This window comes from Elaeis guineensis, chromosome 1 (assembly GCF_000442705.2).
Source record: "Elaeis guineensis isolate ETL-2024a chromosome 1, EG11, whole genome shotgun sequence".
NCBI lineage: Eukaryota > Viridiplantae > Streptophyta > Magnoliopsida > Arecales > Arecaceae > Elaeis > Elaeis guineensis.
In genome coordinates this window covers 9,389,696-9,417,264 of record NC_025993.2, presented here as the reverse complement: position 1 = coordinate 9,417,264, position 27,569 = coordinate 9,389,696, and the positions used below count along the sequence as shown (strand labels likewise).

The 27,569-nt window shown below is 35.3% G+C and overlaps 1 protein-coding gene across 2 annotated transcripts in view; it reads left to right on the top strand.

Annotated features, from left to right (window-relative positions):
* The first annotated feature begins 1,561 nt into the window (after positions 1-1,561).
* The window catches only part of LOC105036626 (transportin-1), a 41,116-nt gene continuing 15,108 nt past the window's right edge, over positions 1,562-27,569 (top strand). The window contains exons 1-15 of one of the 2 annotated variants that reach the window (XM_073249291.1): positions 1,767-1,900; positions 6,468-6,555; positions 8,228-8,515; positions 9,820-9,909; positions 10,028-10,105; positions 10,186-10,266; positions 10,593-10,643; positions 10,904-10,989; positions 15,194-15,260; positions 15,355-15,411; positions 15,545-15,574; positions 15,681-15,743; positions 15,919-16,032; positions 21,490-21,603; positions 23,359-23,457. In XM_073249291.1, coding sequence (XP_073105392.1) covers positions 6,475-6,555; positions 8,228-8,515; positions 9,820-9,909; positions 10,028-10,105; positions 10,186-10,266; positions 10,593-10,643; positions 10,904-10,989; positions 15,194-15,260; positions 15,355-15,411; positions 15,545-15,574; positions 15,681-15,743; positions 15,919-16,032; positions 21,490-21,603; positions 23,359-23,457 — 1,299 coding nt within the window. In that variant the 5' untranslated portion in view covers positions 1,767-1,900; positions 6,468-6,474. Of the gene's footprint in view, positions 1,901-6,467; positions 6,556-8,227; positions 8,516-9,819; positions 9,910-10,027; positions 10,106-10,185; positions 10,267-10,592; positions 10,644-10,903; positions 10,990-15,193; positions 15,261-15,354; positions 15,412-15,544; positions 15,575-15,680; positions 15,744-15,918; positions 16,033-21,489; positions 21,604-23,358; positions 23,458-27,569 lie in introns of both variants that reach the window. The other variant, XM_010912379.4, reaches the window with a different exon arrangement.

Below are 27,569 nucleotides of genomic sequence, written 5' to 3'. Positions count from 1 at the left end.
ATTTTTCAATCCATAGAAACATAAAATTTCTTTGCTTTTTGATTCTAGGAAGCATCGTTAATGCACGCTCAAATATGCAAGAACACGATCTTCTAGAAATTCTGAGCGACGTAGGTCTGTTCCGAATGTCTATTTTTCAGATCATAAACATGCACATAGATATTTTTTCTCATTTTTTCACATGAATGCTAAAAAGTATGTATGAAATTAAGTTTACCCAATGTTTTATTCAGTTGTTGATAGTATTATGAAGGCATCATATGATTCAGTACAATTAGATGAACTATACAACTACATATATAACTAGTAAAAGAGATGTGCCGTTATGAATAGTACAAATGGAACCATCATCATTACGCAACTATGGAAATGAACATATTTCTAGAAAAAAAAAATACTTGAGGATCAAAAAAGAAACAAATATTCTCAAATAAAGGAGTGTTTCTCATGATTTTCCTTGCTTAGTTTGGTACTTTGATTCTTTATATAGTAATCTTTATACTAATTTGCTTCAAATTGTTATCATTCCTAATGTTGACAAGATGTCACTTTGGTTGCCTTTTTTTCATATATTGGACATGAGAACATGGGGTTACAAACATTCACACACCGTGAATAAACTGCTATATGGTGTTATTGCAAAGGACATCCAATATCTGCCATGGTGTACTCTAATGGTATACTATCACAAAGATAACGAAATTTTTTGAGACATTTAGTGTAAAAGCTAATGTGTACTTATAATCATGTTAAAAATGAAAGACAAAAGAATAGTGGGAACATCATACATTTTGTCTTTTCTTTAAAAATTATATCTTTTATCTTTTCTCTAAAAATATCATACAGTTGTCTTTCCTTAAAGGAAAAATCATGCATTTTGATTTTGTCAACCAGCTCTTACCTATTTCTACAATTCAAAATAAATATTTACTTATGTAGATAAATAATTTCAAAAATATTATATCTTTTTATATTGTATACCTAGCCTACTTTCTCCTCTACACTGTATTTCAATAATTACTCATGATAATTTACTATTTTCTAGATCCATTGCATTGCAATTATAGTTCTTATCTGTCAACTATGAACATACTTCCATGCAGCAAAGATTAAATAATTTGAAAAAAAAGATGAGCAAAATCTAATAAAATTAATGGGATAAAAATTTATAATAAATGCAAAACTTAAACATAGAACATCACCATACAATTCCATATATTTTTATCAAACATATGCTTAACATGCAGCATTTACTAATCATGAATTTTAAAATATCATGTATATCATAATTGATATCATAATAAAATTTATATTATTATATATATATTTTTAATAAATGAGATCAAATAAGAATTAAAAAATTATTTGATTGGTATTTTATTTTTTTCGCATAGAGATATTTTGAAACAAAAAAAATGGAGCACCGTATATACACCGACTCTAATAAATAAAAAATCCGACAACAGTCCACGCTCTTCTCTTGGTCTTCGGATTTTACCGTTTCCTACCCCTCCATAAAATCCTCCTTCCTCTTTTACCCCCTCCCTAGCTCAAAAATTCACGTCACCGCCGCACGCGCTGCCATCATCGAAGAAGCGCACCGCCTCCTCTTTTTACCTCACAGAATCGCCCACACACCCCACCCTCCCATACGCACCCGAAGATCCGTTCCTTGCCCTCCCCTCTCTTCTCTTCTCCGATCGGTGGCGGCAGAGGAGCCATGGCGGCGGCGGCGGCCCTGTGGCAGCCCCAGGAGGAGGGGCTCCGCGAGATCTGCGGCCTCTTGGAGCAGCAAATCTCCCCTAACTCCGATCAGCCACGGATTTGGCAGCAGCTCCAGCACTACAGCCAGTTTCCCGATTTCAATAACTATCTCGTCTTCATCCTTGCCCACGCCGAGGTCTCCTCCTTGGCTTCTTCTCCCTCTTCTTCTTGGCCTTCTCTCTTTTTTCTTATATCTCTACTTTATATGGATTTTGTATTGACGGAGACGTTTTATGGTTACTTCTTTGATGCGGGATTTGTTAGGGTTTTTGCAAGTTTTAGTTTCGATTGCTGGTTGTTGTTGTATGGGGTGTTTGGTTGCTCTTTGATGAGTTTGATTTGATCATGATGTGGTTCGAGAGTCTTTCTAATAATATTCGCGGAAGAAGGTATAGAAGTTTGCGGGTGTCATGCGATGATTCCTGTTTTCTGGGCCATTTATAAATGGTTTGAGATGATTGGACCAAAAAAAAGTTGTATATCCCGGTGGGTCATGATTTCTGTTTGATTAGGAAATTATACGGAAATAGATTTGTAGAATTCTTGTGGTTGAGTTTTCGGATTCCGCATTGGAATATTATGGGTTTAAGTGAGTATGTGGGTAATTGGTTATGTGGCAAAAACATGGGCTTATCGGCTAGATTCAGAAAAGCTTGCTTTTGCCGGTTCACTGGAAAGATTGGTATGCGCGAGCAAGTTACTGAAAAGACAAGTTGTGGTAGTACCAGCCTGTTCAATATTGTTTCAGTTGGTTTAACAGATTTGGTGCCATAGACCTTAAGGTGTTATTGGTACTCTTGGCTAATTTATTGTTTTTCTCTTCTGTGTAACACTTATAAAAAATGTTAAGAATCAGGAACTAAGATCCACTATGAAAAGCAAAAACAGAAAACAGCATTTTGATCAACACAGGTGAAGAAGGCATATAGCATACTCATTTGTGGTTCTCTTGTTATTAAAAACACATATTTAATATAGTAGTTTTATTTTTCATTTGTTTTTCAAGTAGCAATGCTGTAAGCATATTTTTTCTGATTCTCCTTTCCCCCCAGTTTTTGTATTGTAACTTGAGTTTAAATGAAATCTTGATACTTAAATTTGTTATTTTAATTATTATGTATGCTTAAGTGTGGTTCTAGTGTATTAATGGATAAAATGCAATACACATACTTCTTGTTGTAGACATGAGGGAAGTCCGTGATAAGTGATCATTCTACTGGATGAGAATTCATATTTTGATAGTCCTTTGAAAACTTGCTTTTCTGTTAGTAACTTATTGCAGATGGGTCCATGACTTATTGAAGTAACCGTGCAAGGTTTGTGGCCACAAGAACTGATGTCTCTATTATTATTTCTAATTTTAGAAAACTTAAGTTGGATGTGGAGTATGGCTGAAAATGATTGGTGGTTATGGTGTGTCAGGATGTGAAAGTGCTTGTATTTGCAATACATGGCTGAGTGGAACTGGCAGAACTTTTATATTCAATATTGAGCACATGCTTACCGATCAGATTGTAAGTGGTAGGTTAGAGAAAGAGAGTGGATGATTGTTAATTTGGTCATCTCACTCGCTGCTCTAGGGTTGGATCTTTTTCTTTACCCATATTCACTAAGGCTGAAAGTAGAGTTTGGTTTAGACGGCTGACATGTTGGATATCTGTCAAGTTCATCGAAATTATGGATCTTTTGCACTTTAAAATTTGACGCATGTTGTAGATCCTATTTTGAGAATTTTATCATTTAATTCATGATTGTGATAGAAGGAAAATGAATCATCCTTGTGTTTTTAAGAGAGGGTGGTGGAGGGATTAGAAGTTCTAGGAGGAATAGGGAATTTTCTAAATTTATGGATGACCTATATATCTTGAATAAAGGGAAACTGCATTTCACAACGGTATATTTGAACTCCTAAGTAAACAAAAATGGAGTGGAGATTGATGGAGAGGCAGATTGGTACAGAATAATCACTGGAAGACATTTTAGGGAAGTAATGACATGTCAGTTAGGCAAATGTAATCATTTTGTTCCTTTTGAGAGACATTGTTTGCAAAGAGGTGCTACACTTGTTGCAAGGTAGAAGGTTGGAGATTGATGATAGAATTTATATTTGGAGGGTAGTCAGTTGTTGAATGTCAGGTGGGCTGTGGCTAATATTTGCTACACCGTTTGTATCTTTCACTTGAATACCAAAACTATTTATTATTCTGGTGGTAGAGAGGTGAAGGTGTTTGGGTCCATGCAAGGTTTAAAGGAGCATGTTAAGTACCAACCAGGCGGTCTATGGGTACCATATCGACCTGGTATGGTACATGTAAAGTCCAGGGTCTTGTTATGCCTCACAGCATCACATAGTATGGGTATTATGCTGACTCCAATAGGTTGGCAAGTGTCAGTACGAGGGCACATCATATCATATCATATAAGTAAACTACTTATACAAGTGTAGATATGAAAACTTAAGATATTGGTAAACTACTTATACAAGTGTAGATATGAAAACTTAAGATATTGGTTTAAAGGCTTGTTATTGCTTCTTGTCCATCTGAGCTAAATGAGTTGTCAACAATTTCATCAATTCTAATAGAGACAATTAAAAAATATCCCAAAAAGATACATTAAATTTAGGAAAAATGTTACATAAAACAAAGAAAAATAAAGTAAGATGAAAAGTAAGTTAGACAGCATTCTGTAAGTTTGTTATGTTGTTTGTGACCTTTGGGTGCATTATTGTGGTGGTTTTCCACTATAGGCATTTTAAAAATTTCTAAAAAGTAAAATTTAAAAATCATGTCTAGGTATAAGATATATATTTTTTTATTTGATGGCAATATATCATATGGTGATAATAATGTCTATGATCTTTGGATTCTAGGATTCCCAAACCCTTGTCAAATAATTATCCAAGATTCTAAGTTTCTTTTATATTGATTCATTTCTCCAAAGCAAGACTGTACTGAAACTAACCCTAGATTTCAGGCTTTGGTCAGTTTTAACTGCTTTTGGTCAGTTTCAGACAAAATTGACTAGTCTTGGTCCATCTCAGCGGTTTCTGCCAGTTTCGGCTGAAGCTGATTTTAAGGTAGCCATGGATTTTTTTAGTATTTCTAGCAGATAGAAGTTATTTTTTAATTTATTTAAGTATATAATATCAATTTCAAAAATTTTCTTTTATTTCTTGATTTAAAAGAGGGTTAACTATGAGCATAAACCTTGATGGGCTAAAGCTTCTTAAAACTTGCCCTATCGTTGCACTTTACAAGGACTACTGAAAACAACTAAATAGACGACACTGCAATTCATAGTAAGGACAACTATTTTTAAATAAAATAAATGTAAAATATAATTGAATAATCACTTAGCCATATATATATGAGATAGAAATGTTTGGGTTCTTTTTTTTTTATGGATTATGCTTGAAAAATGAAGAAGAAAATTGAATACACCATACACTAAAAGGATTTATGGTCATTAAATGTAATGATTTTTTTCCCGAAAATGCTGATGTTCAAGAAACAAATAATGATATAATAATGTTACAACAGTATATTTTATAAAGTTTACTTATATCTGGTATTAACTTCAGCCTAAAATTGTCAAAGCCACATATTAAAATGCTACATATCACAAAATTTTAAGATGGGCTGTAATATCTTCTTTTGGCTTCTTTTTTTTTTCTTTTTTTTTAAAAAAAATATTTTGAATTTATCCTGATTTTGATGACACACTGGAATTGACAAAACTAAACCTCCACAAGCTCAATAGAACCTGAAATCAGAATCAAGTTTGTAACCTTGAAATTAACTTCCCCTCAGAATTTTTTTAATCCTCATGGAACCATCAGTCCAGATATTCTAAAATTCACAATATATAGATTTAACTTAGGGAAAATGCTCGCAAACATCTAATGAAGTGATGAAATAGCAAAAAATTACTGCAAATAACAAGATTGGTCACCGAGTTAGTGTCATTTAAAATTTTGAGGCCAACCCTGGTTTTATATTGGTTTCTGTAGAAATTGAAATGGTTCTGTTTTGGTTTTGAAGTTTTGAGAAAAACATTAGACCTTGGGTCAATCCGTGACAGGATTTTAAGATTGGCTCATACGTTTAGAACCTTGTAGCTCTTATTTTCTTGTTATGCAGATTGAGTAATCTAGGTGGAGCTTAATATGAGAATGGATAGGAGTGAAAGTGAGTCGGATAATATCTGTTTTCATTTGTCTCCATGCGATAATGTATTCAGAGTTTCAGACATGTATACAAAATAAAACATCCGTAAAGAAATAGCAAATATGGATATAGATGGAGCAATATCTGATAGATATTTGAATATCCAATTTTGTTTGCAATCCTGTTTAGTTTTATTTAGCTTTTATAAACTCCAAAGGAAAGTTAGTTACATCAATGTTATCAAGGGATAATTATGACATAATTAACATATCTACATTGTTAAAATACATGTTATTGTCTTGCTTGAAACCCATATCGGATCCCCCATTAGCTTGAACCTGCCTTACTTTCATGTGACTACAATAGTAGCCATCTATGTAGTCACACAATGCTAAAAGGGCTATATATGAGGTAACCAGGATAAGTGAGCTGTATATGCAGCCACGGTTCTAATCTTACTGCATATGTGTCCGCAAAGTGCAAGGAAAATTGTCAGTTTGTTGTGCCCTGATTGCATATAGTATCTACATATAGGGAGGGTATGCGGTGCAGTCAGGGGATCATATCCATATATGCTGCCAGTCTGCCGCACAAGTGGTCTCATGCACCGCATTTTAGAACAGTGAGTGTCATCTTCGATATGTCTTTTATTTAATTTAGTTTTCATTCAGTGATATCTGTGGTGATATATTTGATTTTGCATGTTGCATTATTAACAATCAATATGTTAATCCAAAATATGTAACTTAGTAAAACTGTTAGGAATCTTAGGATACACTCAATGTCAGCTGATTAAGTGGATGCAATTACATGCTTGTTCCTTTTTTATATCATAATAAAAGGAAATTGGGTGGCTTATACACTTAACTTTTTATCGGTCAACAAAACTTAAAGTGGGATAATGTTGTATCAATAAAATTTAATATCAATATATATCTGCGTTGATATTCATATTATCACTATCCAATTTATATCTAAAGCCATTTCAACAAATATTGCTCCAAATTTAGCGTTAAACCGATACCTCTATCTATATCCATGCTATTATTTGCCAAATAAAAATACTTATGGATATGCATACACTGATGGTCCGGAACTGATCTGTTTACATCCTAAGAATGGAGATGGGGAGCGAAAGGCTTTTTTTTTTTTTTTGTTAAAATCCCTGTCTACATGACCCCTGTGATTATTGTTGTGCTTGCTTCATAAGGTTTTCAATCAGTCTGTTTCAGCTGAGGCTTAATTATTTATTAACAATTTTATGAGTTCACTATGTAAACTGTGATAATATTTGTAGATGATAGTGACTGTAGAACCACCTGATCGATTTTTTTTTTTTTTTAAGTGAATTAGAGGAGTTGTTTTTCTGTGCTCTCTGCCACATCAGGATTCCTGAAGGATTTTGGTGTAGATTTTGTCATAGTTCTAGTTTTTCCCCAAGAATGTCAATGCACTGTTGATTGAGCGGAGCAGGCCATATATCAACAAAGGAAATTGTTCATATTGGATGATTTCTTTAACTAGTTTGGTGGGAGGTTGGAAGTCGACAGTGGATTCATTATTGAAATCCGTTTACGGCAATGGAAATTTTTAAGCATTATTGTTTCATGAGTAGGTTGCTATTGAGGGAATGGATGTGTATGCAAAACCCAGGGATGATTGGTCATGTTTGCCTTTTTTACTCCCTTGTGAGTTGGGTGGCCTTGGGGTCTTGACCTTTTTATGGTTGTGTATTTCTATGTGTCTTCTGAAAGGACTTTGTGGTTTGTGTGTTTCTACAAATGGGAAACATTTAAATTGATATTTGCAATTTGTTTTTGTTGTCAATTACAAGGTTTTAAATTTCGTGGGACGGGGTTATCTTGGTTTTCTCATGGAACGGGACGTGTCACTGTCCTGCTCCATCCCGATACTTTGGGATAGAGTATGTCCTAAGGCGTCCCGATTGGGACACTGAGATGCTAGTGGGACGGCCCTGTCTCGACACATGGGATGGTACCTCATTTCGGTGCCCCCCAGGATGCCCCGTCGGGACTTGAATCCTTGGTCAATTAATTACCTTATTTCAGAATAAGATACAAGTTAACTTGATCTTATGTTATTACGAGATAATTTTTATATATTCTCTTTTTACAATTCTCATTTGGTATGCTTTTATCTATATCTTATTTCTTTACCGCAGCTAAATGTTTGGGCATGAGATTCATTATTGGTAAACTAGTATCTATTTGCAGCTTGCCATGTTAAAAGATATTGCTGACAGTTGATTGTCCTCCATTTTTCAAACAAAACAGGGTAAATCAGTTGAAATACGGCAGGCTGCTGGATTACTATTGAAAAACAATCTCAGGGTGACTTTCAGTTCCTTGTCTCCTTCGCACCAGCAATATATTAAGTCGGAGTTGTTGCCATGTTTAGGGGCGACAGACAGGACCATCAGATCCACAGTTGGTACAGTTATTAGTGTTCTTGTTCAATTAGGGCGAGTTGTTGGCTGGCCGGAGCTGTTGCAAGCTCTCGTTCATTGCTTGGACGGTAATGACACAAATCATATGGAAGGTGCCATGGATGCCATATACAAGGTGGATTCTTTCAATCAGATCCATAGTTTGTGCTTTTTTTTTGAAAACTTATTAAGCAAAATCTTATATTAATACCAGATCCATATTTATTAAGAAAAATCTTATATCAGTAATGCTATAGCTCTTTTTTAGTACTTTACATCCCCCCCCCCCAACACCAACCAAAGAAAAAAGAAAAAGAAAAAGAAACCTTAACTAAGAACCCACTGACTTCAAATCAAAGACTTGTTCTTTTTGAATTATCTCGGAATGGTGTGATTCTGAGGAACTCTGCAGACAGCTAAATTTTGACATATTTGTTCAAATATATGTACTACAGTACAACCTCCTGTAGGTGTAATTGATACTAATTTATGAATGCCTGTCTAAAAAAATATTTGAAGTTATTATGCAAGATAAAATGCTTAAGTATAAGCTTGTATGGGATGGCTGGGCATGCAATTCATGATGGATCAGTGGTGAACTCAGCTCTGCAGTGTCAAAGCCCTTCCATGGTGCGAAGACAAGTCCTATTCGCAACACCCTCTTAGTTCTCAAGAAGCTTATTATCTATTGATGCCTACTTTTGACTGTAACATTGGAAATGTTATGATGATTTATCTATTGACCTTAGAGTTTGCATTCAAAGGCCATGACTTTATGAAAATCATGGATAAGATTAACATGATTTAAGACCTACTTATTGTTTAAGTTGGATGCTTAAAGCATTCTTTTGTATTCTTTTGGGGATTGAGGTTATTCTTTCTTTTTTCCCTGCAGTCAAAGCTATGATCAATTTGCTCATAATGCTATAGAAAAGGAGATGCACAAAAAAGGATAATCATACAAAGGAAAAAGCTAACAGGGTTTTTTTTGTTTTTTGTTCGGGGGGGGGGGGGATGGCAGAATACTATTGGAAAATCACAACTTGTGTAACCTGGAACTTGGGTATCTTCAGCCCACACTGTACACATGGGCGTCAGTGTTACATCGGTACAATTTTTTTGTAAGAAGAAATTCAAAATTCTTAGAAATTGGAATGATTGAACACTTAAACATGCACTGGAGCCTATCGCTAGTGTTGTTCGTTAACAAAGTCTCATACCTAGAGAAGAAGAATCCCTTAATTCTTATCAATCTTCAAAAGCTACTCCATAATGATTGCAGTTTTCTAGCTAAGCCTCCTTGTACGACTATATCTGTAGAGAACAATATAAAACAGGTCATAATGAGGACAAATGCCTTCTAGTGATTATCTGGAATATCTGAAAAGTTCTATGTTAGAGACTATGGCTATTATTTTTCTCTTTAATCTGCAATGTCAGATTTGTGAGGACATTCCAGAAGAGCTTGATGTTGATGTTCCCGGATTATCTGAACGGCCGATAAACATTTTAATTCCAAGATTATTACAGGTGATTTGAGTATCTGAAAATTTAATTATTTCATAGCTAAAATGCCCTCTGTAATCTCTGTTAATAGAAACCTGTAATTTGAGGTTAGAGATTGAATAATCCTTTTTCTTTTGTTCAGTTTTTTCAGTCTCCACATGCGGTACTCAGAAAGCTATCACTGGATTCTCTTAATCAGTTTATTGTAGTGATGCCCACAGTAAGTGAATCCAACATCTTGTTTTCAGTATTAGCAAAATCAAAGCTTATCTTTGACACATAATGTGAACCATTGTGCAGGCCTTGTTTATGTCCATGGATCAATACCTTCAGGGATTGTTTGCTCTTGCTCATGATTCTTCTGCAGATGTTCGGAAATTGGTCTGTAGTTTTTGAAGCCCTATACTTTGTGAAAATTCCATCTCTGAAATTGATACACCATAATTTTTCATTTCCAAATTTTAAATACTTATTGGTATTAGAAATCCTCGAAAACTAGTGATGATTATGGGGCTGCCATAATCATTTTTCATGCAGGTCGGATGACCAGCACTTGTGCCTCTATAACCGAAATTCATGCTTGTTCTGGTGTTTAGTATTTAACATTTGGTTGCCTTTCTCATCCAAACTATTCGGTCATGATTTAGAAATGTTTTGTATCTTAAACTTTGTGATGTTCATTACCCACATTTTTTTGTGATGCGTAGGTTTGTGCTGCATTTGTTCAGCTAATTGAAGTCCGACCATCATTCTTGGAGGTAGGTACAATGGATCCATTTGTTCTCCAATTCTCTGTTGTTGTTCTACATTTATTTAGTTTTTGTATTCATAATTCTCACCTTGCATTTTGCTAGTTGTGCTACTTTTTTGGGTGTTTATTTGTACATCATACCTGGTCCTCGTTTATAATGTTTGACGATTGGGTTCATAAATCCTGATTGAGATCCACAATAAGTTGCACAGGTCCACCCTGAAATTTCTTTTCATCTTTAATTGATGTTTGATCTTTATACTGCAGCCACATTTGAGAAATGTGATTGAATACATCTTGCAAGCTAACAAGGATCCTGATGATGAGGTTGCTCTGGAGGCTTGTGAATTTTGGTAAATCCTTTGCCAATATCATGCTATGATTATAAGCTCACAAAATACATATGTGATTGATTAGCAGTCCGATATTTGTAGTTTTCATGGTTATATATTAGTTAAATACAATCTTTTATATTAGTTAAATACAAACCTTAAGTTTCATCTGAGTTGCTTGGTATGATTTTTGGTAATCATGAGATGCTTGTTGCATAGTGAAAGCTTAAAAAATGAGGCATGTTTTGTGATGTCAACAAAGTCCAATTATGGTTATCTGACATTTAAAATGAACTTTTTGGATGCTCATTTTTAAGCGAGAAAAAAGGGGCCCTTGTAGAAAATTTGTTACATTAATTAGTATAATAGAATAATTAAATTTATTGTGGTAAAAGGCCACTGTATCTTAAACCAAGGTCCTTAAATATGTATTCAATTGATTCTCATTCCACCATGTTTGCTAATATTTTAACTTTTAAGGGCAAAAGTATACTTACAAATATGAATCAGATCATTATTCCCTTGATTTTTGTTATGATATTTTCTGACATACATACATACATATATTCTGTTAATTTTGCAAGATTCTGCACAGCTCTTTAGATTATTTGTTTAAGATGCATTGATATTTCTTGTACATATGTTTTTATTCTTTAGTTTTAATATTTGTATACATACATACATACATACATATATATATATTCTGTTAATTTTGCAAGATTCTGCACCGCTCTTTAGATTATTTGTTTGGGATACATTGATATTTCTTGTACATATGTTTTTATTCTTTAGTTTTGATATTTGTTTAAAATCATTTACAGTGCACTTTTTAACTTCTGGGATCTGCAAACATGTTCATGAAAATATAGTGGCATGGATTCATCAGCATTCTATGATTTAATTGTAGGATTTACACAAGAAGATACCAAATTGTGTTCATAAACATTGGCTTAGAGTTGTGAAGATGCAATATAAGGCTCCTTTTCCTTTTGTCCCTTGGCTGTAAAAGGGTACCTTTCGATAGTACTCGTCTTAGGCATGTGCTATGCATGTGAAATTATGTATATCGAGACTCTTAAAGTATTGCAAAGCATATACATCAAGACTTCTAGAAATATGAGTCACCAATAATCTAAGGGTTTCTAAAGGGGTTATCTTTTAATAGGACTAGTCTTGCTCTTTCTCTATTGGAAAGCATATTTGTCTTCATCTAAGGGTTTCTAAAACTCTTTTAAAACATTTTCTTCCTATTCTTAAAAATCTAATTTTTTAAAGAAAAATCTTAAGTCATTTATGATGCCAATCTGTTGATGCCAATCTGTTGTCATCATGTTCTAAAGAATCTAGGAGAGCTTTTCTTTTTCCTCCCTGTTTTTATTTGGTTGATTGCTTCTTGTTTTGCCGGGGTCTTTCCCTTAATGTGAGATCACGTGAATGTCTGTTGAATGGACAACCAACAATTAGTCGTGCAAAAATATCCATTATATATAAGAGATATGCTATTAGTTCCATTTTGACGCTTTTTTCTTATGATCAATATCTTGGTCATTTCAATTGTGACCAATATCAAGATGAATTGAGATAACAATTTGGCCAAGGTGGAATTCTGGAGATAATTCAAAAGAGACTAGCAGATCCCAAGATCTCAATTGATATATAAAAATCAAGGTATCAATATATCAGTCGATGAGTGGAGGAAAGGTTGACTATAATTCTATGCCTTTATTGTAATGCTTCCTAATTAAAAAAAATCTATTGAAGATACTAAACAAAATGATTAAGGGCCTGTTGGGATGCTTGGGCCCAAAATCCTATAGGATTCGGGGCCCAAGCACCAAAAATACAGAATTATAGACTGCACTTGGCCTATTTTTCTACTGTCCAGGACCACCTTTTGAATGGGCTGGCCTAAATCCCGTAGGGAGATCTTCAATTAAGCATTTTGGCCAATGTCTCAAAATATATAGGGACATACCAGGGTGACACTTTATATGTATCTATACATGTATGCCTATGTCTATACATACATACATATGTATACAGTATTTATGTTTGTATGTACGCATAGATTGCTGTAGATCATATTTATTAGTGCCTGATTGATATGTCAGCCGTGATGCATATTGGCTTCATTGGTTGATTCTCTATGCTTGTGATTTCAGACAGTTGTAATCGTCCAGCTTCATCCTAGCTGTTTAGGGTTGGCTTTGTATATCCTCATTCTCCAAAAATTTCTGTATGGGACCAACTATAATATTATTTCTGGCTTCTTAATATCTTTCCTCAGAACTTCTACCTATGTTACCTTAAATTTTCCCCTTCTTTTTTTTTTTTTTCACAATCTTCAATAAGTCCGCCCCCCCCCCCCCCCCACACCAAACAAAATCTTTGTTGTACATGCTCAATCTATCTCTCTGTTATTGTTATGTGCAACTCTTATGGCTTCTTTAATATATATATTTCTCAGTTTCTCTGTTCTAGTTTTACTTTTGCAATTTTATGCACATCCGCCTTAACAATCTTATTTCCCTCCACACTCAACCTGTTTTCATGAACCCTCTTTGTTCTCCCAATATTCTATAGGCCTTATTATTGCTCCATAGGATTTTCCCTTAAGTCTCTTGGGTATGCATTGATCACATGATATCCAGAGGCACCTCTCCGCTTCATACAACCAGCTCTAGTTCTATTATATCATAAATATGTTCATATATCTCCCATTATTTTATTTAATAGAACCCATATTTTCGTCTATCTCCCATTATTTTATATGATAGATCCCAAACAATGAAACCGATCAAATTTGTGATATCTATATATATTAATCTGAATTAGAACTATATCTTCACTTCCATTCTTACTAAAATTACATTTCTTTATATGCTATTTCTTGTTTATTGATCTTTAAGCCCTTACTTCTGAAGCTTTCTTTCGCAAATACAATTTGTTATATAAGTTGCTTTTTTTAAAAAAAAAAAATAATCAACACTATATCATTTGCAAATAAATAACATACACCATGTTACATCCATCTGAATATTAGCTGTAAGTTCATCTTTACGTAGCATGAAATGATATGAGCTTAATTTAGATAGAACCTTTGTGGCAAGGTTAGTCAAGCTGGTATAGGGACCTGTACTGGTCAGCTACCAGTTTGGTACGTGAACCAGGTGGTTCACCCCGGTTCAGCAGGCCATAGAATGATAGAGACTATTATTGGAAACCGGCGAACTGGGTTGAATTGGTGAGAAGCAGCGAACTAGTTCAAACCAGTGCAAAGAAGCGCTTTTAACTGATTCCGCTCGAAACGTCTGGTTCAGAGCAGTTCACACTGTTTTCCAAAAAACAATGCCGAACTGTGCTAGTGCCGCACAGGTTTGGTTCGATATAGGATGACCTGGGCAATTTGGCCCTGTTTAGCAGGCCATGCTTTGCGGTTTTAGATGCAATCAACGATACACATTATTATTAATTGGTGGGTTATATATATATATATATAGTTGGACTAAACACTTTATGTTCACTCCTTGTAAAAGGAGTTAATGGTTTAAAATTGATATTGGACTATCCAAGTTTAAGATCCACCCTGGTGAAAATGATCTACACTACAAAAAAATACTTAGAAAAAAAAAATCATTTTAGTGGTCTCTAAAGTCTAACCTAATCATCAAGTGTTAAAATGGATGGTTTTAATGGCATGGTTCTATGCATTACTATGATACAACCATCAAAACCTAATGAACATCTACTGATGTTTTAAGATGTGTAGCTCTTGATTCATGAAGTGGATTTCATTTTTTTGTGCCCTATTACGTATTTATTATGCTAGTGCAGTTGTTATTTTTGTACTGGTTTGATGAGGTTAGATTCCACCAAAATGTGTGAATTTTGATTTCTAGGCATTTGTTGCAATCTAGATCGTGGTTAACAGTTTATATCTTCAATTCGAATGGTCTATTGTCGATTTTAAAATTACTAACTCGTTTTATAAGGAGTTAACATATACATATATACATACATTCATACATATATATCTATATATACACACATATATATCCACATTATATGTATACATATATATCTACATGTATGCATACATATATCCACATATACACACATACACATGTATAGACATATATGTCTATGATAAGAGTAAGCAAGTGTAGTTTTCTTGCTATCTGCAATATCATCAGTGGCTAATCTTGAATGTGGGCTAACATCTCAGGTCAGCATATTGCGATGCTAATTTGCCCCCGGATGGCTTAAGAGAGTTTTTACCTCGCTTGATTCCAGTATTTCTTATGCCCCCATCAGTACTATCTATTTTTAACCATGTGGTTTTGCACCTTGTTAAAACGTATATACTTTTATTCCAAACACCTGTAGGTTTTGATGTCAAATATGGTGTATGCTGATGATGATGAGTCACTTGTTAATGCAGAGGTATGCCATCCTTTTTACTAGTTTCACTTGCTTGTGGTTACCATTTTGGAGTTATCTTTATTATTAGCATATTACTAATATTTTTTTTTCAAGGTGAACTTGTTCTAATGCATATAGTTTTCTTTCCTAACAGGAAGATGAATCTTGTCCAGATAGGGATCAGGTTTTTTATTTTTCTTCACAGTTGTTGTTTTGTTTTTCATTTGAATGTGTACATATGTATCCTTTTATTGCTTGGGAATTATATAGAAAAGCATCTTGATCAACAGGATCTGAAGCCTCGTTTCCATTCATCACGATTACATGGATCTGATAATGGAGAAGAAGAGGATGTATGTTCTTAGGCTACTAATTTATATTTTCTGCTTTAGTTCATAATTATTCTCATCACTTACTCAAGCTACTAATATTGAGCCTTTTTGAACTGGTGATTTTGACACCACAACTTTGTAATCATCAACTCTGAACTTCTTCAGCTTATGTGTTCTTGATTGCTGCTGTCTACAGGATGATGACACTGTCAATGTTTGGAATTTACGGAAATGCAGTGCAGCTGGACTGGATATTCTGTCAAATGTATTTGGTGATGAGATTCTTCCTACATTGATGCCTTTAATTCAGGTAACCATAAGGTCTTGCTCTTAAAAAGTGTATACTTTATGGTTACAATGGTAAAAAGTCATCTATGTTTGTTCTTAAGTTATAAAAAATTTTTTTGTGATCGGTTACTGTTCTATCAAAATGGTAGAACTATTTTTAAGCGCATATTTTTTGTTACTTGGTCTTTCTGTTTGGACTGTGGTAGGTCCAACTTTAGTTTGGATTATCATGTGTTAGAGTTAGGATTTTCTTGCACTACATATAGCTGCTGATTTTGGTCCTGATATCAGAAGAAATTCTTTTAATTGCATGCTTCATTTTGGCCAAATCTTACCTCCTCTGCTGCTTATGTAGCCTTGTTTATGCTGTTTGTTTTCTGTGAACTACCTTTCATCATCAGTGGCTTCAAACCATTGCTGAACTTAACCTGTCAGGAAGTATGCAGTTGCATAGTTCATGTAGTGAGAGCAAGCTATGCCTACTCTTTGGTAGTTTCATTTTTTTCAAAAAAGTGTTGTTCTGAAAAACCCCTTTTGAGCATGTTTCTTGAAACATGATAAAAAACATCTGTACAGAGTATTCTATTTTCTTATCATTCGCAATCAGAAGCAAAAGAAATCCATTAAAATGTTGGTTTTCCTTGATGACTAACTGACCCCATGCATAAATATGACTGTGCCTTGAAACAATCCTTCAGGTCCAAACTATTGCATGATTTATAACATGGAACTATGAAAATAATGTGATCATGCATGAAAACAATATGGAACTATGGAATTACAAAAGAGATATGGGCTTTTAAATGATTGAAAAGATTTCTTTCTTTCTACTTTGGAGATGATGACGTGTGAATCTAAGACTTAGAGTCTGCCCAAGTTGGTCTAGTGTTTGCTAGTTTCAAAAACTTGATGGTTCTTAATAGGAGTCCATGAAGAAAGCTTCAAAAAGCCAGCTCACATTGTTGGGTCGAAGCTTGCTGGTTGTGGTTTTAAACTTGAGTGTACCTTGTACAGCTTATCTCCAAATTCTGATTTATTCACCTTTCTGAAGTTGTCCAGAGTAGTGTGATATAAGACTTTGATCCAACCAATCTGGTGTTTAAATATTTCTGTGTGCAGCTTTGAAGGTGAAATACAGAACTTATAAGCCATTCAGACTGTATTGGTTTGCGTATTTGAGTTTAATTAAATATAGTGGTTCCTTAAAGAGATGTGGCAACAGTCTGCTTTGGTTTCTTATGGTTTAGCAAAATAAACAAGAACAATGCTGAAATATGGCAGTACTTGGAAAGGAACAAGTGCAAATATCACTTGTATAACTCACTAATAATATTATAATGATGAGCAAAGGGACTTGGACGGCTGATATGTGGCATCTTGCCACAGAATCAGGTGGCTGAACAATTTCCTCAGTGAACTGCTTGCAAGTTTTGAATAAAATTAGTGATGCTTCAAGTGAATGTGAAAACAACAAAGTGATATTAATAAGAGGGTGCTTTTTGAAGAGAAGAGATTGGTAGATGGAAGAAAGAGCAAGAGGAGGTATAATATGGTAAGTAGCAAAATCTAATTCAGCAAAATGGCAAATTTAATTATTCATAAATCGTAAGTCTCACTATTTGTGTACAACCCTTCTGTTAGTAGTTCTAATATATCCTTGATTATATCGAATCTGATGGAGCTCAAAAATTAAACTGCATATCTAACTAAAGTTTGTTAATATAATGATTCAAATTCTATGGGATGGGGGCATCTTGGGTTTCCCATGGAATAGGATGTGTATGTCCTGCCCCATCTCTACAATTGGGATGGTGGAGCATCTCAGAACAAATGTAAATACAATGTTTTAGGTCACACACAACAGGTCAATGCTTTATTAAGGGTTGAAATGACAACTTTGCTCCTTACAATTCAGAAATACTGTTGGTTGAATTAGTTTTGATGAGGTTTTGAGGGAGGTGAAACTCCTTCCCCATGTTGTTCTCAATCGTGTCGCCTTCCTTGCTCCCTCCTCTCTTTGCACCTCGACCTCCGTTGCCATTTCCTCCCTCTCCCTCTCTTCTCGCCCTCCCTCCTACCCTTCTTCTTGCCTCAATGGATCTATAACGCTATTGCTACCAACCCCTTTACATCTCTCGCCCCTCCGCTTTGGAGTAAGGATTGCTGACTCAGAATCGGACTCTGTGCTGGCCAATCAGCGGTATGAGTTGATATGCCTATGTATCAGACCGTATCGGATTCGAACTGACACGAAAACGAGGGATAAATCGGGGAAGGAAAGAAAGAGAAAGACAGAGGGGGGACGAAGGAAAGGGACATCGGTGAAGACGTCAGTGGTGGCCACCGAAGGATCGCAGAAGATACTGGAGGGTTGTCGAGGCGTCCTAGGCTCCATGATCCTCTACGAAAGAAAATGAGAGCAGAGAGAGATAGAGGGGAAGATAAAGAAGAGGAGCGAGGAGAAGGCGGTGGGGAGGCCGCCCGATGGCGGGTGGTTCCTGTGGCCATCAGATAGCCCAAAATTGCCTGGTGAAGCCGGCGAACCCATTATTGGCTTCATTATTTATTGTGTTTTTTAAAAAAACACTCCGTGACAGCCGCAGGGCGGTTTTGGGCTGTTCGATGGCCCTCCGACAACCTCCCCACCCCTTTGTTCTACTTCTCTCCCTTCTCTCTCTTTTCTTGCATCTCGTGAAGCCATGAAGGCCTTGACGGGCCACCACCGGCCATCGCTGGCTTGTTCCTCTCGTTCCATCTCCTCTCTCTCCCTCCCTCTCTTTCCTTCTTCCTCACTTCATTTTTGCTGGCGTTCCAAATCAAATGCATGAACTGCACCAGTTAGCCACTGGTATGGTTCGGCACGCCCCAAATGATCGATCCGATTTGGGGCGGTTCGACGAACCATGCTTCAGAGGGTGTCAGCCGCTAGATCAAGTACACCACTACCCTCTCATTGTTGTCTTCTCTTTCCCTCTCCTCCCTAGTCTCTCGTTACTTGCTTCATGCTAAAGGAATTCACCCTCCTTGGACCTTAGAAATAGTGAGTTGGGAGCAAAATGGTGAGGCCGTGTTAGTTTTGCCCATGCTTGAACTATTTCTGAGTGGGACTGCAGGGGGATGAGTGGGGCACTTGTATGAGATAAAATCAAGGTGCCCCCCTTCACCCCCCCCCAAAAAAAAAAAAAAAATTCAAACCTCGATTCCAGGTTGAGACATGCAGGTTGCCCTCTATCCCACTGGATTTTAAAAATTATCTTAATCATGGTTTCAAGTCTTGGCTCTTGGTTGTCCTATCCCATTCTAGTGAGAAAATGGGAGACTCTAAAACCCATCAATACGGGGAGAGAAAAAAGAGGAAAGGAAGGAAGAAAGGAAAAATGAAGAAAAGGAAAAAGTGAAAGGAAAGAAGAAGGAAAATGAAAGAAAGAAAGGGAGGGGAGAGGAAAAAAGAATGAAAGGAAGGGAAAAGAAAAATAAAGAAAGGAGGAAGAAAAAAGGGGAAAAGAAATAAAGGAAGGGATAAGAAATAGAAAGAAAAAGGAAAGGGAAGAAAGTAGAAGAAATGGAAAGAAAAAGGAAAGGAAAAAAAGAAAGGTAGAAGAAAATGAAAGGAAGGAAGGAAAGAAAGGATAAAAAGAAAGAAAGAAAGGAAAGAAGGGGAGAGAGATGGGGGATATATACGGGGATGCATGATCTACCGGAACGGTCCCATTATTTAAAGAAACCGGGACACCCCCATCTCATGGAATTTAAAACCTTGGCCTTAATCACAATGCTATTAGATGACATGCTTACAAAAAAATAAAAAGAAAAAAGAAATCATAGTTAACTCTAGAATAAATTCATTATCAAGTAGTTACACCTGCAACTTTTTAGCACTTTTGACCTTTAACATCAGTTTCTTGCGAAGGGCCACTTGTTAATATTAAAATAAAAATATCTTCCAGACCAAACAAGTGTTAGATTGTTGAGGGCCCAGTAACCAGGTGAATTGTTGGTTCAGATTTCAGTCCCTTCTGATGGATCACTGAGTCTGTGCTACATCAATTATCTCACTATGTATATCGCTAGAGGATTTGAAGCCAAACTATAGCATGTTCTGCGGTTTCTTTTTCTTTGTTTTTTTTTTTAATTTGAATCCCAGCAGGTGCGCTGTTTGTATAGGGCATGGAATACTGTATATAGGAACAACCTGTCTTGGCAAGTACATCTTCATCTTGATTTCTTTCTGGGATAAGTGAATTTCCATCTTGAGTAAAATTTTATACGTACTCCCTTTCTACATATATGGAACCCCTCTTTTGTCTCTGATATGTACATTACATAAATACTGAATCAAAAGTGGAAATGATATCATGGTTTATGGGGTTATAACGGTTCATCAGATATTTCCTGTGTCTGTGAATATTTGTTGAGCAAAAGGGGAGTGCATTTGTCAATTCACATTAGAAAAAAAAAAGTATACTGATGGATACGATTATATCTGTTGATCAAATAATTTCTTGGCTATTATTTATCATTTGCATTGCTGATGTCAGTTACAAAGTCTCATAATCGGATTAATGCCATATATCAAATATGCCATCAATCAATGATACCATTTTCATCTTTCAAATATCAATCAAATCATTGTATGTATTGCATGTGCTTGGGTCGGGTTTATTTGATGGATCAGAGCTGTCCATGAAATACTTTTTTGGTTGATTGAATCGTAACTGTTTAATAGCCTTCTGAGTTGCTCAATGCATCCCTGCATTAAATAGATTTCCATCCTCTTCTTGCATTCATAGCACATGCTAAACACTAATCTTTCTATAATCTTTTATAGACTAGTATGATTATCTGAGTTAGGATGGAATGCTTTTGAGAGCAATTTGGTCCAAATGTTTCCTAGTGCAAATCAATGAAGGTCCCCTCGAAATGAAAATCAGCATTGTTGGTTATGATCTATGATATATAAGATGGCTAGAAAGCAAAAATTATTTATTTTGGAGCTCTCTAGCCTATGCATCTTGCCAGTGGGAAGGGGGGTAATATCGCTAGTGAGCAAAAATGTAGTCATAAACTATTAATGCAATTCCAAACCATCGATCTTAATTTGAATATTTTAAATTTAAAATATTTGTAGATTAAATTTTAGCTAATTTCTTTTTTTTTTAATGAGGGGTCATTGTTTCGTGCAATGGTAAGAAGCTTTTACTATGCTGTAGATCAAACTAAAACATACTATCATTACTGTTGAAATTGTTTACTTTGTTTCATGAGTAAAGAAACCCTAAATATTCATGATGTTTCCACTAGGAAATATTTGGAGACAAATGCTCTGGATTTGAGCCTAACTCTGAATATGTAACCTGTAAATTTCATTATACAACTTGTATTTGGGTGATATATTGGTTACATACTTGAAAGCTAATGCTCCCATAGTAGCCTATTTCTAATTCATTGGCATGCTCTTAAATCGTTTTAACTTTTGCAGCAAAAGCTATCAACTGCAAATGATTCTGCTTGGAAAGAGAGGGAAGCTGCTGTTTTGGCAATTGGTGCCATAGCAGAAGGATGCATTAGCGGACTTTACCCCCACCTTCCTGAGGTATTTCTCTGATAATATGTATAGGTGAAAGGAAAAGCATTTGGGTCCTTCTTAATTTATGTAGTTCTAATAAGCAAGCAGCCATGCCATATGAAACATGATTTACTCTCTGTTATTTCCTGGCAAATTATTATTATAAATTATTGTTTATATAAATATATGTATATGTAATTTTATCTGGTTTATATGGCACAATTGTTTTGTACTATAGCTTGCTAAATATTCTGCAGCAGTAACAATCGGTCACCATAAACCTTGTACGAAAAATGATGCCAAGAGAAGATATTTATCCTTTCAACTCCCTATTAGCTGTATGCCCTAAATTTTTGTACCCCTTTCCAAACTGTTAGACAGCATGTTAGGACCCGAGTCTTTAGGTGTTGTGATGTTATTGCATGACCTAGAATCTTAATGCTATAGGCAGAAGCTCAAATCTGAATGTTCTATTTGTAGACTGTGTTGTATGAGTTCATTTAACTAAAATGAGGTCTGTTTAATTAATGTTAACTCTCTTTAATAAAGTGGATTGAAACATCGGCATTTTCTATGTAATAAAGAAAAATTGTGTGAGGGCACTGGAAGCCTTTCTCTGACTCCTGAAGTCCATATTATGTAAATAGAAAGGAACCAGCTAGGTGAATGTGCTGATCTTCAACAGCTGAAAATCCTACTAAATGAGTGGCATAAAATTAAAACAAGGAGCAAGAAGAAAATGAAAAACACTGTGAAAGCCACCCTGCAGTACTAGTCTGTTGCCATTGCCTTTGACAGCTAGTTGATCTGTTTACCCTTTTACCGGTACTCTGTAAATGCCAATAACCTCTACAAAGCCTGTCTTTCTGTTACTAATTGAACATTTGCTTGTGTACTTGATATTAGCATGTAATAAGTGTGAAATGTTTTTCCCGAATAATTTGGTGGTACTATTACATATTTCATGCATGCATAAACCAACATGGTCCATGTATGGGCATAGAAAAAATTCTGACCTCACATGTTGAAAGAATTCATACTGAATGGTGAAGGTGGAAGAAATTGGTAGATAGTGGACCAGCATGAATGAGGAAGGTAAAAGCAAAAGGGTATTTGATGCTCTATTTGGTTCATTAGGTTAAAAGAAAAATGAATGAGGAAGGTAAAAGCAAAAAGGTATTTATGCTATTCAGCTCATTAGGTCAAAATAAAAAAAATGAGAAGTTCATTTTTGACTTATTCATTGCTTTCTATGCCTTGTTGAAGATTCCTTTCTGCTTTCTATTTCAAAAGAGCAAAAGAGAGCCTGGGTGACTATTTCTAAACTGTTCGGTATTTTTCAAATACCATGGATAAAGCTCGATATGCCGATGATTATTGTGAAAACAGCATCTGCCAAACATGTTGTATGGCTTCATAAAATTTTCTGAGATAACTGATGATAAAGTGGCATCCTCAACAATCTTCTTCGTTGTGAAGAAGGGACATTTGCCCATCTAACACCAACCATAATCAGTCACTTGGCCATCTGTGGGAACCCACTTATTGTGAAAATTAACATGGGAGGTTGAACTCTAAAATGCTACCATGCATTGGTATATTTGCTGAGTAAGCTTGTCAAAATGATTTAATGTCCTGCTTTGCTTCTGCTTTCAGTTCAAACATGTTCTCTGGTTTACTTTATATGTGTTAATTAGTTCCATGCCTTTGCCATTTATATTTCTCTTAATCTTTGAGGTGTAATTTTCTGTAATTGCTGGGCTGCTTATATTCTGTTTGCAGATTATTGCATTCCTTATACCACTTCTGGATGATAAATTTCCTCTTATACGGAGTATCACCTGTTGGACACTTTCTCGTTTTAGCAAGTACATTGTTCAGGTGAATATAAATTGCATCAGAATACATTGCCTGATAAACGGTGCCTTTTATTACTTTGCATTGCTGAACCCCAGGAGAGTTGTTTAAGCATGCCATTGTCATGTCTCTTTTACTTGTTTGATGCATATCAGAGGCTTCCGATCAGCTTATTCTATTTCTTGTATTCAAGGAAAATATCATCTTTTAGTGCTTATTTTAGTTTTATAGCATTCTGTAGTTGTAAAATGATCACTATTATGTGATCAAACGCAATCATTTCCCTCATAGACAACCACTTCTTATGTAGAAAATATATTGATTAAAGGAACTGTTAACCTTATAGGGAAAGAGGAGTTAATTTACAAATATTCAAGTTAGCTGCAGAACAATTTTGTTAGTTTTTCCATGCTTATTCTCGATGAGGTACATTTCCATGGTGCTTCATGTCCATTTGCCCTATCAATAACATCCTTAATCATCTTCCTCGGATCTTACACCAAGTAATTTGTCCCTAACTGTATGCACCCTTTTGCAGCTTTCACATTCCATACTATTTAAAGTTTTTCTACTGCCTAATCCTGAGACCATTATAAGAATTGTTATGCTAGCATACTGAAGTACAAAGTTTATTGCACGAAGGACACTGATTTTCAAGACAAGTTCCCTAATGCATGAATTCTGGAAGTACCTAATCAAATCTGAGACTGAAATCCATGAAGTTGAAATTAGAATATGTTTTAATTCAGTCATCCAATCCATTTTGCTTCGGTTCAAGATCAATTAAAACATTTTTAAAATATTTATATAGATTTTACTTTTTTCAGAATTCCTCCTTATCAGTAAATTTTTATTTTTAACAAATCAATTTTCACTTTTCCTTTAAATATCTCGAGTTATTTTCTTTCAAATTCAATGGCAAACTTCTTCATCAAGAATTGCCAAGCTTTTTGTCAGACCTCTTATTTATAATGGAAATAATGGAAAGGAACTTTGAGAAACTTGAAGAACCTCCAGAGCAAGGTATGCTGAATCGGTACCGCTGGCCGTATCGGCCTGCCGGCGGTACGGTTCGGTACCGTACCGAATCGACGAAGACAAGCGGACCCAAATAGGAAGAAAAAAAAGAGAGAAAGAGAGAGAGAAAGAGGAAGAAAGAAAAAAAGGGAGGGGAAGGAGTCGGCGGGGCTGCCGAACGGCCTCCGGCTGGCCACCGTGGCCGCAGTCCACGCGCGTGGCGCCGCGGGCATGAAACAGGGGCGACGCCCCTGTTTCGCAATTTTTTTAAAAAAAACTTAATTTTAAGTGAAGCCGGCAAACTATTTGCCGGCTTCACGATTTTTGTGTTTTTTTTTTTTAAATCCCTTAAGTCGGCAACACAGTTGCCGACTTCATGAGTTTAAAATAAAAAAAGAAAACGAAAAATTGAAACAGACGACCGTCTGTTTTGAAAAAGAAGAAGGGTGGCTCCGCCCGCTCGACTGCCCACAGGCCGTCAGCTCGCCGGCCACCGGGGGCCTCGCGACGGAGGCGCCATCTGTCCGATAGGTCCCCCCTTCGAGCACTTTCTCTCTCTTTTTTGCTCTCTTGAAAGTCCTATCGGACGATACGGAGCATGGAAGCTCTCTGACAGCCGCAGCCGGCCACCGTCGGCCTTCGGCAGCTCTCACCTCCCTCCCTCTCCTCTCTCTCTCTTTCTCACTTTTTCTATTTTTTTCTTCCATACCGCCGGTGTACCGAATTTACTAGCTGAATCGTGCCGGTTCCCCGTCGGTCCGGTACGATACGGGGTGTACCAGCCGGTTTGGCATGGTATGGGAAACCTTGCTCCAGAGTCTTGAGGAAATAGTTTTGAGTGGATATTCTTATGAATAGGTGCCTCTGTTAGGGGCTCTATTAATGTTTTTGTCCTGACAAGACAAAGCAAGGATATAGCGATGACATGAAATATAGTTTTTTTGATTATTCATAGCTTTACATTTGATGTCTAACTCCATAGATGGTATTGTACAATAGGCTTATATGTATCTATGATGCTTTTGTGTGCTAATGCTGATGATTATTGGTAAGGCTAGGCACCTACTGACTTGCTATGGCCTCTGATGGATGATTCTAATAAAGTGGCAATGATTTCTGGACTTTGGTGTTGGATGTTCGCATACGAATCGTATAATAAGAAGAAACTAAGAATCTCAGAACAGATATCTATCTTGAACGATATTCTCTGAGATACCCTTGGCCATGTTTGGTTCGCAGGAATTGATGGTGGGATATGGGTGTCACCGTGTCATGATGTCAGTTTCTTGTTACAATCTATTTTCATGTTTGGCAGTTCATTGGGACGTGTGAATGGTGATTCCAATGGGTATTTGTTTCCCATAAAAGGGCAAACCATACCAAGGGATTCTTTGGGATAGTTTTCCCTAGTATTGGAAATGTGCCCATTTGAAAATGAGAAGAGCCTTTCTTTTATTAATATAAATTATACTTCAAATGTATATATTAATATATTATCTGTTGTGTAATATAATATTGTAATAATACATGTCAATATTATAATACAGAATATAATTTATGTGTTCACATTCAATAATATACATTATTAACATAATATCATGTTATATATTATATATTAATATTATATAGCAATATAATTAACATCATTTTAATACAAATGTATTATATTATTATATCATATTCATGTAACTCATAGAATTATACATAATTTTATATGTCATGTGTTGTTATCATCATAATAATAAATATTAGTATTAATATTAATATTTGAGTATATGTTGATTCTAGTGAAGTCACATTATTAATCTTACATTGAATATAGTATTAATATATTATATTATCATATTGTTATGTGGATACATTTCCATTTTATTATTTTATAATTAATTATATTTTATAATGATGATGTTTATATAATTATTATATTATTACACAATATATTATTATAATCTAATTATATTATATATTGTATACTATATTATATTATGCAGTGTACAATTTTCTTATTTTATAATCTTCATATTATTAATCTTACAATATTAATAAACAGAAGATCATTAAATATTATTTCTGTAATATATTATGATTACAATGATAATATTAATATATAATGTATTATATTATATGCTACTTGGTTTGCTTTATTTTCTTAACTTTACCTAGGCTAGTCCAAACACGAATCAAAATCTCTCATTCCTAAGGATTCTCACGACTACATATACTGAGAATAGGAAAACCTTGATTTTAGTTCCTGGCAACTAAGCATGACCTTAAGTGATTAATTAGTTAAAATGTTATTCTAGTGCTATCCAATGCAAACTCGCTCTATATTTAGAGCATGTTGGATGACTAAGATTGCAAGCTAGAGTATGTTAAAACACACAAGAAATCTTCTACGTTATTGATAGTGATCAAAACGAGTTCATGCAATAGTTAGACATGAAAAGCCAAAATTGGTGATATAAATGATTCATGAAGGTACTTACTATATAAACAAATGTACCATATGATGGAAAGCCTTATAACAAGGTATATATTTGGTTATTAATGATTAGCTCCAAGACTATTGTGGACAATGCATACCATAAGAACTTTCTTTGAAAATTGGTTGGCAATTAGTATATCATCATGGGAGATCCATTTCAAATATGGACAAGATTCTATGTCCCGGCAGGATAGGGGGTGTCCCGGCTGTCTTGTCCTATTCATATAAGAAAATGGGACCAGGATGGGGTCGGGACTCCGAAACTCATTTATGTGTGGAGAGAAAAAGAAAGAGGAAAGAAAGAAAGGAAAATGAAGAAAGGGAAAAGTGAAAGGAAAGAAGAAGAAAAATGAAAGAAAGAAAGGCAGGGAGAAGAAAAGGAAATGAAGGAAAGAAGAAAGAAAGGAGAGAAAAAGAAAAAGAAAGAAAGGAGAGAAAAAGGAGAAGAAAAAGGGAAAAATGAAAGAAAGGAAGGAAAAAGAAAGAAAAAGAAAAAAAAGAAAGGAAGGTAGACGAAAAATAAAGAAAAGAAGGAAAGAAAAGAAAGAAAAAAAAGAAAAAAAGTAGAGAGAGATGGATGATATTTATGGGGTGCATGACCTAGACTGTTGTTGGGACGGGACAAGAAAGTGGG